The following is a 13,695-nucleotide window of genomic DNA, read 5'->3' on the forward strand; positions in this document are numbered from 1 at the left end:
CCCCTTTTCTCTCAGCACTAATAAGAACGAGCCCTTTCAATATTTTTCCCCATTAACACCTCGAAATTGGAATTTGTTTCTGCCTCTCAAAGCGCTGACCTGCTGAATTCCTTTCTCCTTAAGCACAGGCGGTAAAGCCTGCAGGCCCACGGGATGCATCAGGGGAGTTGCAGATTAATACAGCATTACACATTCCTTCTGCCCCTGGAGTAAGCTGGCTCTACAGCTAGGCATTGGAAAATGGTCAGCAGGGAACAAGCGAACTGAAAGCAGGCTGGGGTTGTGCTTGGAGTCGAGCCATCAGCTGCAGCAGCCAGGCCCCAGCCGACCTGTGGCAGCCCAGGAGGGTGGACTGGAGGTGTTGGCCATGGTGCCTCAGAGGGGTGGGAGGGCAGGCGGTTTTGGGATAGCTGTGACTCCACAGAACAGGTTTTTCTGGGGCACAGAACTGTGCAGGAGCTGGCTGGCCCCCAGCGTTCATGTTCCTGACTGTGGCATGATGGGGTGTCCCAGAGCAGAGGACAATTTGCCTTCCCATCAGCATGGGACAGTGTTCCCTGGAGACCACCTGGCACATCTGTGCTGCAACAGGGCTCTGGGAGGCAGGTTTGGAGGATGGATTGGTTTAGATTGGATGGATATAAGGAAGAAGTTTTTTGCAGTGAGGGTCATAAAACACTGGCACAGGTTATCCAGGGACATGGTGGCTGCCCCCTCCCTGGCAGCGTTCAAGGTCAGGTTGGGTGGGGCTGTGAGCAACCTGATTGAGTTAGGGCAGGCAGATCGTGTGCGGGTGAGGCTGCTACTCATGGAAGGGGATATCCAGAGCCTCCCAGCTCCAGCCTGTGGCACTGGCTGCTGGCTCTGGGCCCTGGTGCCTTGAGGCAGGGGTCTGTGCTGCCCTGGGTGTGCCAGAGCCTGCCTAGAGGCTGCTGGAGCACACTTAGGACAAAGCCTGTGTTTGCACTAGGGAACAATGAGTCTTATTTTCCATTTTGGGGTGTTGGGGTTTTTTTTTGGCGTAGGCTTGGGCAGCCTCCTCGGATGCACTTCAGCTGCTGAGGCACATCAAACTGCTTTGCATGGCAGGTACTCCCCACCTTGTTCCTGAGGGTGGTCCCCAGGAACAGTGACCGACTCCTGTCTCTGCAGCAGATGGAGTGCTAGAGCTGTTGCTCCTGTGAGCATCTCCTCTCCTTTGTCATGAGCTCATTAAATGTGCAGCCTGGAAGGAAATATTCTGACTGCGATTTTAAAAATAGAGTGCTAGAGACATGATGCTGGGGACACGGGCTGGCTTCTGCTTGTGTCACTCCGAGTTAAGGTGGTAACAGTGGCAATTGCATGTTAGGGTTTTGGAAGAGGAGGTTATCCAGGTCATGGGCACAGGTATGGAGGTACCGAGAGTGGGACTGTGGAGTTGGCTGTTGGTTGATGCTTATGACTTGCATGCTGGGGTGAGTGGAAGGCAAGTTGCTCTGCGTGTATGATTAATGAAGACATGGTGTATGTCCCCAGGAATTAGCATTTGGTACAGAACAGATTTGGGGGTGGCGAGAGGGGAAGAACAAGCCACAGAAAACAAGCGTCTCGCCTGAACCCCCGTGGGGTATCTGTGGCTGAGGAGGCACGACTCTGTGGTCGATGTGGATTGTGGCTGTGCCCCCCTCGCCAGCCGTGCTGGCTCTGCACCCCTCTTTGCAGGACATCTCTCTGCTTTTTCAGTTCAGCAATGCTGTGGGTCTGCCAGCCTGGCTGAGGGCTGGAAGGCCGTGAGCACTCCGTCTGCATGCAGGGACGGGCAGATGTTTCGCTGCAGTGTTGTCCACGAGAATAACTCCCTTGTGTGGGAAGAGCCCTCCATCCTGCTGGACCAGGAACAAGCAGCATCTCCTGGCTCAAATTCATCTGCCAGTAGCGTAAATCTGCGTCTGTGCTGCTGGGTGGTCTCTGCTCCGGCTGCAGACAGGAACCTGGAAACATATTCTCTGGGTGAAGTGAGCTTTCCTCCCAGGACGAATCCCAGTGAAATCTCCTGGGCTGCTGTTTCCCAGAAGACAGATGTCTGCCACTGCCAACAGCTACTGAGCAGAACCAGGTCTGCTCCACTGGAGCCATGAGGTTGCCCTGGGCTCAAAATAGAAAAGAGAAGATGACCACTCATGGGGTTGTGCTGGAGGGCTGTGGTGCATGCAAGAGCTGTGCGAGTCCATCCCCAAGCACTGCCACTCTGGGAATGGCTAGGAAGGAGGATGGCAAGGGGCTTGCCAAGTGATGCTCTGCGACGTGGTCCCCAGCACTGAGAGGAATGCTGTGCTGAACTGGGCTGTCCCAGTCCTGAACTCTGCCTGGCACCAGGGTGGCCCCTTGGCATGTCTGGGCATGGTCTTCCTGCTGTGCTGGGGTTTGGGCACTGCGTGCCCATCTTGGCATGCCACGTGGAGGGAACATCAGCAGGATGTGGGCCATGCGCCCCGTGGCAAGCAGCTCCCCTCAGCTGAGTGCCTGGCCCTGAAAACTCCTCTCGTTGCTGGCACTGTCCTCTTGCTCTTGGCAGCTGCCCTCCCCTGGCTATGCCTGGCCTTGGGGCCAGTGGCAGTGCTGCACTGGGATTGGCAAGAGGCTGCCCATGGCCAGTGCTGCCCTGTGTGCTGGTGGATGGCCCCTGGCCCCCAGCAGGGTGTTGTCCCACAGGACTGGGAGCCCATGGTAGGGTGCATGGGCATGTGCCCGCCTTGAGGTGGTGGTCTGACAGTGTGGGCAGCCTGGCTCTGTGATGCTTCTTGCGCTGGCACCTTACCACCTCTCTCTTCATTTCTCTTCTCTTGCCAGGAACGTCTGTGTGTCCCCCTTGTGACAACGAGATGAAGTCGGAGGCCATTGTGGAGCACCTGTGTGCCAGCGAGTTTGGTAAGGAGCACTGGGGGCACAGGGCTGCATGGCTCCTGTGTGGTTTCCTGGCCTGCTGTGCCACAGTGCCGGTGTGCTCCCCGAGGCCAGGCGTGTGTGCCTCTAGGTGTCAGTGTGGGTGCACGGAGGCAGGCGCTGGGACGGGATGGGACTGGACGGCATGTGTCCGGGATGTGTCCAGCTCCCGCAGCCGAGCACACCTGGGCACAGGGATGGCAGGTCCTGACGGCAGTGCCCGTGCCCCTGCATGGCCCTGGCCGTGCTGCTGGGCGTCTCTCCTGCCCCCTCTGGGGAAATGTGGTACAGGACAAGGCCCCTGAGTGTGGGGTCACCTGCCGAAGCAAGCAGAGATCCAGAGCCAGGCATGTTGTGCTGAGGCAGAAGTGGCAGTGCCAGTTCTTTGGTGAACTTGGGGGGTTCATAACTTAACCCTGGTGTTCCCAAGCTCTTGCAGGAATGGCATGTAGCATGGACCCTTATTCTGCTTGCAAGCATGAAGGAGCAAACCAGCCTCCTTCTTCCTCAGATTGCTTGTTCTGCTCTGTTTCTTTTTAGCAAAGTTATGCTGCTCTTATGAAGTCTAGGTGTAAAAACCCAAAGCCAGTCCTTGTCTATCTAGGTCCAAGCAGTGAGCTTAAAAATGCAAAGCTACTTGAAAGCTGTGTCCTGAGTGTATTAGGAGTGAGCGAGTCAGACAATCAGAGGTAAACTGAACTTTATTTTTAACAAAAATTATCACAGGGAAAAATATTAACTTTCTCAGATCAAACCCAGAATTAACTGGTTTTGACATCCTTGCTGGTGTATGTAACTTTCCCGGAAGGTTATTAAAGGCATATTGAACAAGGTGTGCATTCCTGGGGGATTAGCACTTGAATGTGCCCTGTGCCAGAGCGTGCTATGCAAACCCAAACCTGCTCTGCATGCTGGCATGTTCCCCTTTCTGCTGGAAATGAATTCTCAACTCTCCTGCAGATTTGGTATGCCAGAAGCCCTAAGTTCAACACAGACTTTTTCTAACAGGGAAAAGCATCAACAGGAACACCCATGTCATAGTTTCCCAGGAATGTGCATACTTCTGGCTCGGTTGAGGAGTGGAATCAGACGTTCTGTGCGTGGCCTGGCTGGGAGCGGGAGGTGCTGGCTGGTTGGAGCTGGGTGAGCTGTGTGCTCAGAGCTCTGTACTGGGCAGGCATGCGATGGGAGCTGAACCAGAGCTGCCCTTGCCTCACTCTATACATGGGGAGAGACTGGGGAGAGCTTCCCAGCTGGTGGGGAGGGAGCAAACCGCGTCTGAGACCAGCACACCTGGTTTGGGCAGGGGCTGCTTGCCTGGGCTTGTGGTGATGCAGAAGCATTGCCCAGGCCCAGGGGCTCTGGCTGGGGACCTCCATCGCAGAGGAGGAGCCAGGGGCACTGGCCAGTGGCAGCAGTGGCTCCATTGCTGGTGGGTCACCGCAATACCTGTCACCTTGCCAGAGGTGTGCAAGGAGTGAGCTCAGGTGGTGCCCTACTGGTGGGCAAGTGTTGGGAGGGGAAACACAAGTTTAACCCCATGCTTGTCATCAGCCTCCACCACTAAATATCCTCCTGAGCTCTGGCATGGTTACACAATGGTGAGCAGAGGCCAAACCAGAAGAATTCACTGCCTTGGCAGAGCGGCTTAAGACAGTGACTTGCCCACAGCGTAAGTTGTTATTGGGAAATGTTGTGGTGAGTGTTCAGAGGATGGAAATATTTTTGGTAGATGTGGCCAGTCTGAAGCCAGCTGGGGAGCAGGAGCAAGGGCTGGGATGCGATGCAGGACCTACCTGTACCCTACGAGGGAAGATAACACAGGGGCTCTGGGGGATGTCTCAGCTGGGGGAGCAGTGGAGGAGGCATCAGCTTCAGGAAGTTTTCCCAAAGCACAGTGCATGGCCCTGGATCTTTGTTTAGTCTTGGGGGGTTACTGTCATGGGGTGATTTCTCATTGAGAGCTGTTTATCTGGCACTAAAATAAACTCCTTACCCTTCAGACTGAGGTTTCTCATGCACATTCACCAAGGTAAACACCGGCAGCTGACAGGTTACAGATCCTCATCAAAGCCAGACATGTACAATAAATGTTTAAACTAGCATGTGCTGCACAGGGCAGCTATTGGTGAGTCTTGCACCAAGTCCTGCTGTATTGTTGCTGCAGATTTCTCTTCCATCCCAGCAGTTTGTTACAGACAAGAGGTAAAGGAGTGCTTTGCCCACCGTGGATGTGTGGTTGTGCCAGTGTAGGAAGTGGCTGTGTAGCAGCCCTGGGAGTGATGTTGATCTTGAGGACAGCATAGGAAGTGAACTGCAGCCAGTTGTGAACACAGGAAAGCTGTAAAGAAAAGGCCAGAGTGGGCCTTGGACAGTCTGCTGGGGCTCAGAGGGGTGCCAGGAGACTGCCAGCCTCGTGAGCCAGCAGAGCTCTGGGTTCGCATTTGTTTGAGCAGGGGTGAACATGGGCTCTAATGTGCTGGTTTGAGACAGCTCCGCCAAAAGCAGGACAGCTCTGGAGTGGGTGTCAGCAAGGGACCCTGGCCTGGGTGCAGAGCAGCACGGGGGACTGGGACAGGTATGTGGGAGTAACTGCAGTGTAGGTTTTGGCGCAGTGCTGGTGTGCTGGGGCAGCGATGTAGGAGGAAGCGTGAGATCAGCCTCCTGTGCCCCCACAGCCACCTCGCCTGGCTGCCCTGGGCTGCAGCCAGCACTTGTTTCTTACTCCTCGTGCAGGCTGGGCTGGCCCTAGAGTTCATTCTGTGCTGTTTCTCTTAGTAATTTTATTTATTGTTTCTGCCCTTTCTCTGAGGTCTGCGGTGATCCTGGTGAACGGGCTCTGTGGCACTGGGGACTGCAGAACAATCAATACATGCTGTTTATTTTTTCCCAGTGACTGACAGCTCCTTGCCTGCAGCCTTCTCCTGTTACAGCCCTAATGTGTCTTCTGGCAGGTTTCCTCCTTCTCAGCGATTTCTAAAGGAAGGAGAAATGAGGCTGAAGGAACAGCAGAGCTTTCCCTTCTCTCACGTTCCCTTCCCTGCCCCCGAGGTGCTGGAGTGGGGCCCCTGCCCGTGCAGGCAGGAGAACAGCAGAGATGGTGTCCTGGTCCCAGGCTCCTGCGTGCTGGCATGAAAAGAGGTGCCTGTGGGGCACAGTCCTGGAGGGTGCACGGTGGTGGGTGATGAGCAGGGCACAGGGGCTCCTGTGCTGAGCTGGTGGCCATTCCTGGAGAAGGTTGTGCTGCAATGTGCGTGTGTTCTGTGAGAGCAAGTGGGAAGATGAGCTTGTGGGTGGCACATTGACCCTGCAGCCCTCAGGGCCACTGCAGCATGTGGGGCAGTAGGGGCCAGGGCTGCTGCTTGTGCCACAGCCCATGCCAAGGCTGCCCATGGGCATGGTGCAGCTGCTGGACTGGAAAGGCAGCACATGCTTGCACTATAGATAACCCTCCAGGTCTCTTCCTGGGGTCAGCTCCCTCCTGTCAGCCACAGCTCAAGATTTAATCTGTCCAAGCAAGCACATCCTGGGGTCTCAGAGGTGATTCTGGCCCTTCTCCTGCTCCGCACTGACAGATTTGGTGGGGCATGGAGGGAGCAGAAAGGCCAAGGGTCCCAGTGAGGAAGCTGTTTGCTTTGGCAGCTCAGCTGGGTCCTGGAGCCAAGACTTGATCCATCCTGCTCAAGCCTTTTGCCTGCTACAGGGGCGTTCCCAGGGCTGGGGAGATGCCAGGCGAGTGCTGCAGCAGCAAGTCGCACCATGGTCCCCCCTGCCAAATCCCGTGTTTCAGGGAAGCTGCGAGCCAGGGGCTGCCTCCTGCTGCGTGGTGGGGAGCTCTCGGAGCAGGATGTGCATCAGGAACGAACATGCCCTCGGGCGCCGCTTGTTTGGTGTGTGTGGGACGTGCTGGAGCTGTGTCCGGCCCCACTGCCATGGAATGCGGCTTTAATGCCTGGGAGTCTCACCTGGAGTGCGGATTGGAGCTTAGGGAATGTGGGCCAGGTAGGGGAGCAAGAGAAGACTGGGGGGCCAGGCCACTGTAGAGGAGCGAGGGCTGAGCAGAGATCACCATGCTTGTGTGACTGCTCAGTCTGCAGCACTAAAGGCAATCAAAGCTTGGTGGTCCCTGGGCCAGGCTGTGTTTACTACAGGCTGGTGACAAGGACATCACTGCTGGGAAGAGCAGAGTGTGACACAAACTACTTGCACCCCTGGTCAGCCTCCTCCTTTGTCCCCCTTGGCGTTATCCCATCTTGGCTCTGTGCACCGCTCTGCACGAGTGAGGATTGGATGACGGTTCAGTTCACATCTGGATTTATGGTTTCCCTGGGCAGCTCCCATGAACCTGCATCACTGGCTCATGCACTGCTGTGCGCAGGGAAGGGAGCAGCTGTGAGCTCCCACGACACAGGGTTACCAGGCGTTCTTTGTTTTCCATGGGCTGCGATACTTGGAGCAGGACAGCACCTCCACTGGCTGCTGGATCCTTTTCTCCCTAGAAACAGGGATCGAACTTTGCAGCGATCACAGCAAAGCAGTTTGCAAACAAGCCATTTTGCAAAAGTCTCTTTTTGTGCTATTTTAAAGGTATTTTACCATCCTTCCTGCACTGGCCACCCTTGTACTTAGCACGAGGGCTCCAAGTCAGCATGGATAAAGAAATTGAGGCTCACGGTGCAGGGGTTTGCTGCTGCTGCCCAGTTAATGTCATGTTGCTTAGAACTGCCTGAAAACTACTTGCTTCATTTTCCAGATTCGTTGCAAACTGATCTGGTTCGGCATCTTTAGCTCCTTAAAGCTGGAGTCTCTTTAGCTCCTTAAACATCCTGAATGTGGAAAACAGATGGAAAGAAAATTTCACTTAGGTTTCCAGTCCTAGATTACTTTCTTATACAGTAACAGTGCAGCACAACAGGGCTCTTGGCAGACCCAGCAGGCATTTTTGGCACAGAGGCAGACAAACACCATTGCTCCTGTTGCCAGAGCAGTGGCTGGGAGCACGAGGGTGATACCAAGTCTCTGCTGCCTGCTCAGGATTGTCATTGTGCTGTCCTGCTGCCATCCATGCCTGGAACAGTGAGCAGCACTGCTGTCCAGGAAGCAACACATGTTTGCTCTGCACATTCCAGCAGAGCAGGACTTCAAGGAACGATGCTGCCGGGACCTGTCTCCCTGCCAGAGCCAGAGGCTCCTGTGGGCTGCCTGCACCCACCATCAGACTGAAATGAGAAGGGATAGCAGCCAATTAATCACCTCTCTGAGCACTAGTTTTCTGCAACTCTGAAGTAAACTCCCAAAATATGTTAGTAATTTTTGGCCATATGTGCTTTTCCCCAAAAATGAGGCAGAGCCAAATGGCACAGAAATTATATTTTAATGTACCACACATTTTCATCGTTTTCCCCATGTATGTGAAATTCCTCTTCATGGTTGTGGTAAAGGAACACTAATTTATTTTTGGGGGGTTGTGATTAACTTGGGAAAATGTTGAACCCAAAGAAGAGAGTATTTTCCGTGGAAGTTCTGTTAGACCAACTACCCTTCTCCTGGGGAAGGTGCAGGCATGTGGCTGTGTGCTGAGGTCTCCACGGCTCTGATGCAGAGACATCCACTGCTTGGAAACTTGCTCCACAGGCACCTGAGGGATGGTATGACTGCAAACAAATGCTTTGAGAAGCCAAATTGACCTTTAAAATGATCCTTTCAAGAGTTTTTCCATGTATCTTGAACAGGTAAATCACCTTGTTTACTCAGCTAACAGTTTTGCTCACAAAGAGCTCCTTGGCAGCTGAACAAGTCCCCTCTCAAATGGAAAGTGCTGGATGCTTTGCTGGGGACAGGGGAGCAGAGATGTCAGTGTTTTACCTTGGTGCTCTCCCAGGTGTGGGGACAGCTCTGCGTCAGGTGCAAGGGGCCAAGTCATGGCTGGGGTGGTGCTGTGGAGAAGGGGGATGCAGGAGTGAAGTGTATCACTGGGTGTCTGCAGTGGGGCAGGGTGCTGCTGCCATCCTGGGGCCATGGCACTGGTCCCCCCCTCCCCCCCAGCCTCACGTAGCAAAGGCTTTGTGCTAGCGAAGCCCGCTTAGGAGTTGTTTTGGTTTTCCCCTCTCTCTGACTTGTTTTGCAGCTCTTAAGATGACCATCAAGGAAGTAAAGAAGGAGAATGGGGACAAGATGATCATCCCACGGAAGAGGAAGGCATTGAAGCTGGGGCCTATCCGGAAGAAGAACCTGAAGAAGCTGGTGCTGTTCCTGAAGAATGGGGCAGACTGTCCCTGCCATCAGCTGGACAACCTCGGGCACTATTTCCTCATCATGGGTCGCCAGGTGAAGACCCAGTACCTGCTGACAGCCATCTACAAATGGGACAAGAAGAACAGAGAGTTCAAGAAGTTCATGAAGAAGATGAAATCTCCTGACTGCCCAACGTTTCCATCCGTCTTCAAGTGATGCGGCGGAAGTGCTGCTGCCTGGACCTGTGCAGCCAGGCACGCGGCCCAGTCTCGCTACTCTGCAGCGGGGATGCTGGAGCCAAGCCCTCCTCCCTCTTGCTCCCCAGAGCTCCTCACTGACCCTAGCCTCCCCACATCCCCGCTGCGAGCATTTGCCTGGGCATGCAACGCCTGTGCACCAAACAGTCGCTGAGGCTGCACGTGATTTATGTCCACAATATCTAAAGACCTGTTAATGTACAGAAATGTCCAACCATTGAAATAGCAGCTGTCAGGTAAAGAGGGCAAGCAGAGGGGTGTGAGGTGATGTCAAGAGGTTACACGCTTGCAGAAAGGACCCTTGTGACCCTGTCACTCCTGTCTTCCTGGCTACAGGATTGCCCTGGATTCCTGTATGAACCAGAGCTGGCCAATTAGACATCCCATCCTCACAATTGAAGTTAATAAATGAGTAGTGGAGAACCTATTACAACCTCTGATAAAACTTCCTAATAGCTAATTGCCCTCACTGTAAAAGAAGTCCTGTTATAGTCTAAATCTGCTTAGTTTAAGCCTTAACCCCTGGTCCTTGTGGTGCCTTGAAGGGCTGGAGTCCTCCCTCACCAGCATCTTTTGTAATGTCTCACCAGGTGCCTTCCCCGGCCTCTGCCGTGCCAGCTGAGCCCCTCGTGCCCTGTGCTGTGCTGCTGCGGGGCAGCCTGTGAGCCCCCGTGCCATGCCCAGCGTGTTGGCATAGCCTGGCCATGGGATGGGGGGGCTGGCTGCCTCCACCGGTGCCTTTGGCCTTGCATGGGCCCCCAGCCACAGCAGTGTCCAGCTGAGCTCTCCTACACTCTCCCTGGCATGGCAGTTCCCGTGCACAAGTGGCGAGTGCTGCTGGTGCCCAGACCTGCGGTTCCGTTTTAGCCCCGGGCGAAGGTTGTTTGCTGGCCTGCCCAGGGCTCTGGCTGGGGGGAGCTCTCAGCCAGCCCATCCAGCTTGTGTCACTCCCTCACTTTACCAGTGATGTTCTTATAGTTCCCTCAGGCTGCTGCTGAAGTGCCAGAGTGCAGAAGGCAGAGGACTTGTCCCTATGGAGCACCACAGGGAACACATCGTCTCTGTCTTTCCCTCTTTGCCGTCACTGTGGGACCCATCAGTCTGGATTTTTGTATGTTTGAGCTATGACAACTTGACTTTGTATCAGTCTGTTTTTGTCTGTTTGAGCTATGACAACTTGACTTTGTATCATCCTAGGGGTTTTTTGCCCTAATTAAAATGTCATGTTTGTATGATTTCAAATAGTTTATGAAAGACAAAGAATATCTCATTCAAATGATTACATTTATCGACCAAGCTGAAATTCATTATTCTGTTCATTGGACAAGTTCTCTTTTCCATAGACCCATATTTTTTGTCTGTTTGAGCTATGACAACTTGACTTTGTATCATCCTAGGGGTTTTTTGCCCTAATTAAAATGTCATGTTTGTATGATTTCAAATAGTTTATGAAAGACAAAGAATATCTCATTCAAATGATTACATTTATCGACCAAGCTGAAATTCATTATTCTGTTCATTGGACAAGTTCTCTTTTCCATAGACCCATATTGCTCCACATTCATTATCCTTCCTGCTTCCATTCAGTATTCTCATCCATCACCAATACTCTAAGAGAATGAATATCTGAGATCTGAGATACTCCTTTTGTATCGCAGTTAAGTGAAACAACAAATCCTCATTTTTGAGGTTTGAACCAAGCCTACTCAAAGCTGTTAAATAAATTATTCCTTAGCTCGGGAGTGCTGTTTATTCCCCACATGGGGACAGAGCCCTGGACTTGGTTGTAGAAGAATTCCACAAAGAAGCCAAGCATTCTGATGAATGATGTTTCACACCTAACAGAGTGATGGATTTAGGACATGAGCTTTGTAGAGAGTCCCACTAGGTTGTCTTAGACCACCATTTGTAGTAGTGTTGTTTCTTTATTGAAAAATTAATCATTGTAGATAATGTGCTTTATCAGTGAAGTAAAGAAATAAATAAACTACAGGCTTTAACGTTACAGATTGATGAGGTGAAATGATGGAGAGGGCTGACAAATCCAGCTGCACGGGGCACTGAGTCAGGACATGAAGATGGTTATCTGGGAGCACTCGCGGTGGCAGCACCTGTAAAAGCCCCAGGGCAAGGATTCTCCACCACTGCTGGCTTTTCCTGAGCAGTGCAGCAGAGGAGCTGGCTGTGCCTGAGAGAGAGCTGCTACTAAAGTTGCCAAATTAACCCATTACAGTCTGATTCCCTCAACACCCTTTTTATAAACAGATGCTGTTTCCTAACACTGGTGCCTCGGGCTGCTGCAGTGACTGGCTGTGGGTGTGCTGGGGGAGCCCAGCCTGGAGGATGGTGGTGCTCCAGGACATTGGAGCAGGCTGCCCAGGGAAGTGGAGTCACCATCCCTGAAAGAGTTTAAGAAAAGACTGGTCGTGGCACTTGCTGCTAGGGTTTAGTTGACATGGTGATGTTTGGTCAAAGGTTGGACTTAATGATCTTGGAGGCCTTTTCCAACCTTAGTGATTCCACAATTCTATGAGTTTGTGCCATGTGCTCAGCAGCTGTAGAAGGTTGTGGGCAGAGCATGTGCCCTTCCTGGGAAGCTCCTGCTGCTTTGGTCAGGCCTGGCTGCAGCTCACAGGTTGTTTTAATTAAAGTGATTTTTTTACCCACCTGTTAGGTGAGGAACTGCTGAGAGCTGAGAATGTGCTGCAGTCCCAGCTAAGTTCTGGGTGCAGGTGGAGGTTTGAGAGCTTGGGGGTAGTACCAAGTTCTTTCTGCAGTGCGTTTGGCCAGAGATGCAGCAGTGTTGTCCTTATGAGAGCAAGTAAGGTCAGTGCTGTGGGGCTGCTGCTTTGGGTCTCCTGCCCCCAGCTCAGAGCTGGTGCCTGGGGCGGTTTGAGAGCCGACCTGGGGTGGTTTGGGACTGGGGTGAAGCTGGCTCTGCTTTGTGTGTCCTTGCTGGTGGCTTTTCATTCCTGGGTTGTCTGTAGTAGCTCAACAAAGGGCGAGCATCGGGTAGGTTTGAAGAGGTGAAGGAAGCCAGGCAATACGCTGGAAATTTACACACTCAGTTCCTTTGCTGGCTTCTTGTATCTGGCAATTCTTGAAGTGTTTTTAGGTCATGTAAAAAGTGAGGGTCACAGTTGACTGCTGCATGTGGGTGCATGTGCTGTCCTTAGATTTGCAATGTTACTCTCTGACCTCGCTGGCAAGAAAAGGCTACTGAAACCTGAAATGGGATAAATGTAAACTATGGAGAAAGCACCTGAGATCCTGGAGCTGTGCTGGTATGTAGCAAACAGGTGTTTGCTGAAATGAGAAAGCATGAAAGCTCCTTAAATTGGACACTGGGTGTCTGGTGGTGTAGTGTTCCCTGGTGCAGAGAGATGAGTGTTTGTGCAGTTTGCGGGTACATTGTACAGTTTAAACTGTTCAGATGCCAATTGTTATAATGAGTTCCAGTTTAAGGTACAAGTGCTTGTGTAAATGCTTAGTTTAAGATAACTTTGTGCTGGGAGTCAACCTCAGTTTTGCCCTGCTGAAGGCTCTGGGGTGTCTGAGGGACAGGGATGTGCTCCCCCTGGGATGCTCAGGCTTGCTATCTGCCTTGGCTTGTCTGAAGTATGAATCTTAAATCCTGAAATAAAATATCATCCTTTTGTGACTCAATTTATCCTCCCAATAATGTTTATCTTCTTTGCTACAGCATTCCTTCTGTTGAGTACTGACCGTTAATTGAGTTTCTGGCCTCCAGTTTGTAGTTCAGTTGTAAACAAACACAGTTTTCTTTCATGCTATACAAAAAGTCATCTTCCATCCCTCAATTAATTTTTTACATTTCTGGCAGTCTGTGTTCTGCTTTGACCTCTGCTGGGAAATGCAAGGCTGGGAAGAGCAGTTGAGCAATTGGGGAGGATTTGTTCTCCTGGAGAAGAGATGCCAGCCTGATGTGTCTGGTGTGGAGCTCTGTGAGTGCTGAGCAGGATGAGGGGTGACACACTCCACCTGTACCAGACTGGAGCTGCCTTGTCTCTGGCTCACAGGCAGCAGCTTCTCTGGGCTCATCGGCCAAACAGGGTCCTGCTTTAATCAGCTTTCCCACAAACTGGTAACCCAGGTCTGCAGTGAGAGTAGCACAGGAAAATAACAGAAACAGTAATAATGGAAATAACAAGCTCCTTCCCTTTGCTGGCAGATGGAGCTGCACTGTGCCGTGCCTGGGGAAGCATGGGACAGAAGGACCCCATCCATCCCATGGCTAGGGATGAGTGAGGCAGTGAGG

At 52.4% G+C, this 13,695-nt stretch overlaps 1 protein-coding gene across 1 annotated transcript in view; it reads left to right on the top strand.

Moving 5' to 3' along the window:
• The window catches only part of SFRP1 (secreted frizzled-related protein 1), a gene marked incomplete at its 5' end in the record, with an annotated part of 11,974 nt that extends 2,599 nt beyond the window's left edge, over positions 1-9,375 (top strand). Inside the window, 2 exons of the mRNA XM_009069445.1 lie at positions 2,833-2,910; positions 9,053-9,375. Of these exons, the coding sequence (XP_009067693.1) occupies positions 2,833-2,910; positions 9,053-9,375 (401 nt within the window). The remainder of the gene's footprint in view (positions 1-2,832; positions 2,911-9,052) is intronic.
• Between the last annotated feature and the right edge of the window lie 4,320 nt (positions 9,376-13,695).

This window comes from Acanthisitta chloris, unplaced genomic scaffold, assembly GCF_000695815.1.
Source record: "Acanthisitta chloris isolate BGI_N310 unplaced genomic scaffold, ASM69581v1 scaffold522, whole genome shotgun sequence".
Classification (NCBI taxonomy): Eukaryota; Metazoa; Chordata; class Aves; order Passeriformes; family Acanthisittidae; genus Acanthisitta; species Acanthisitta chloris.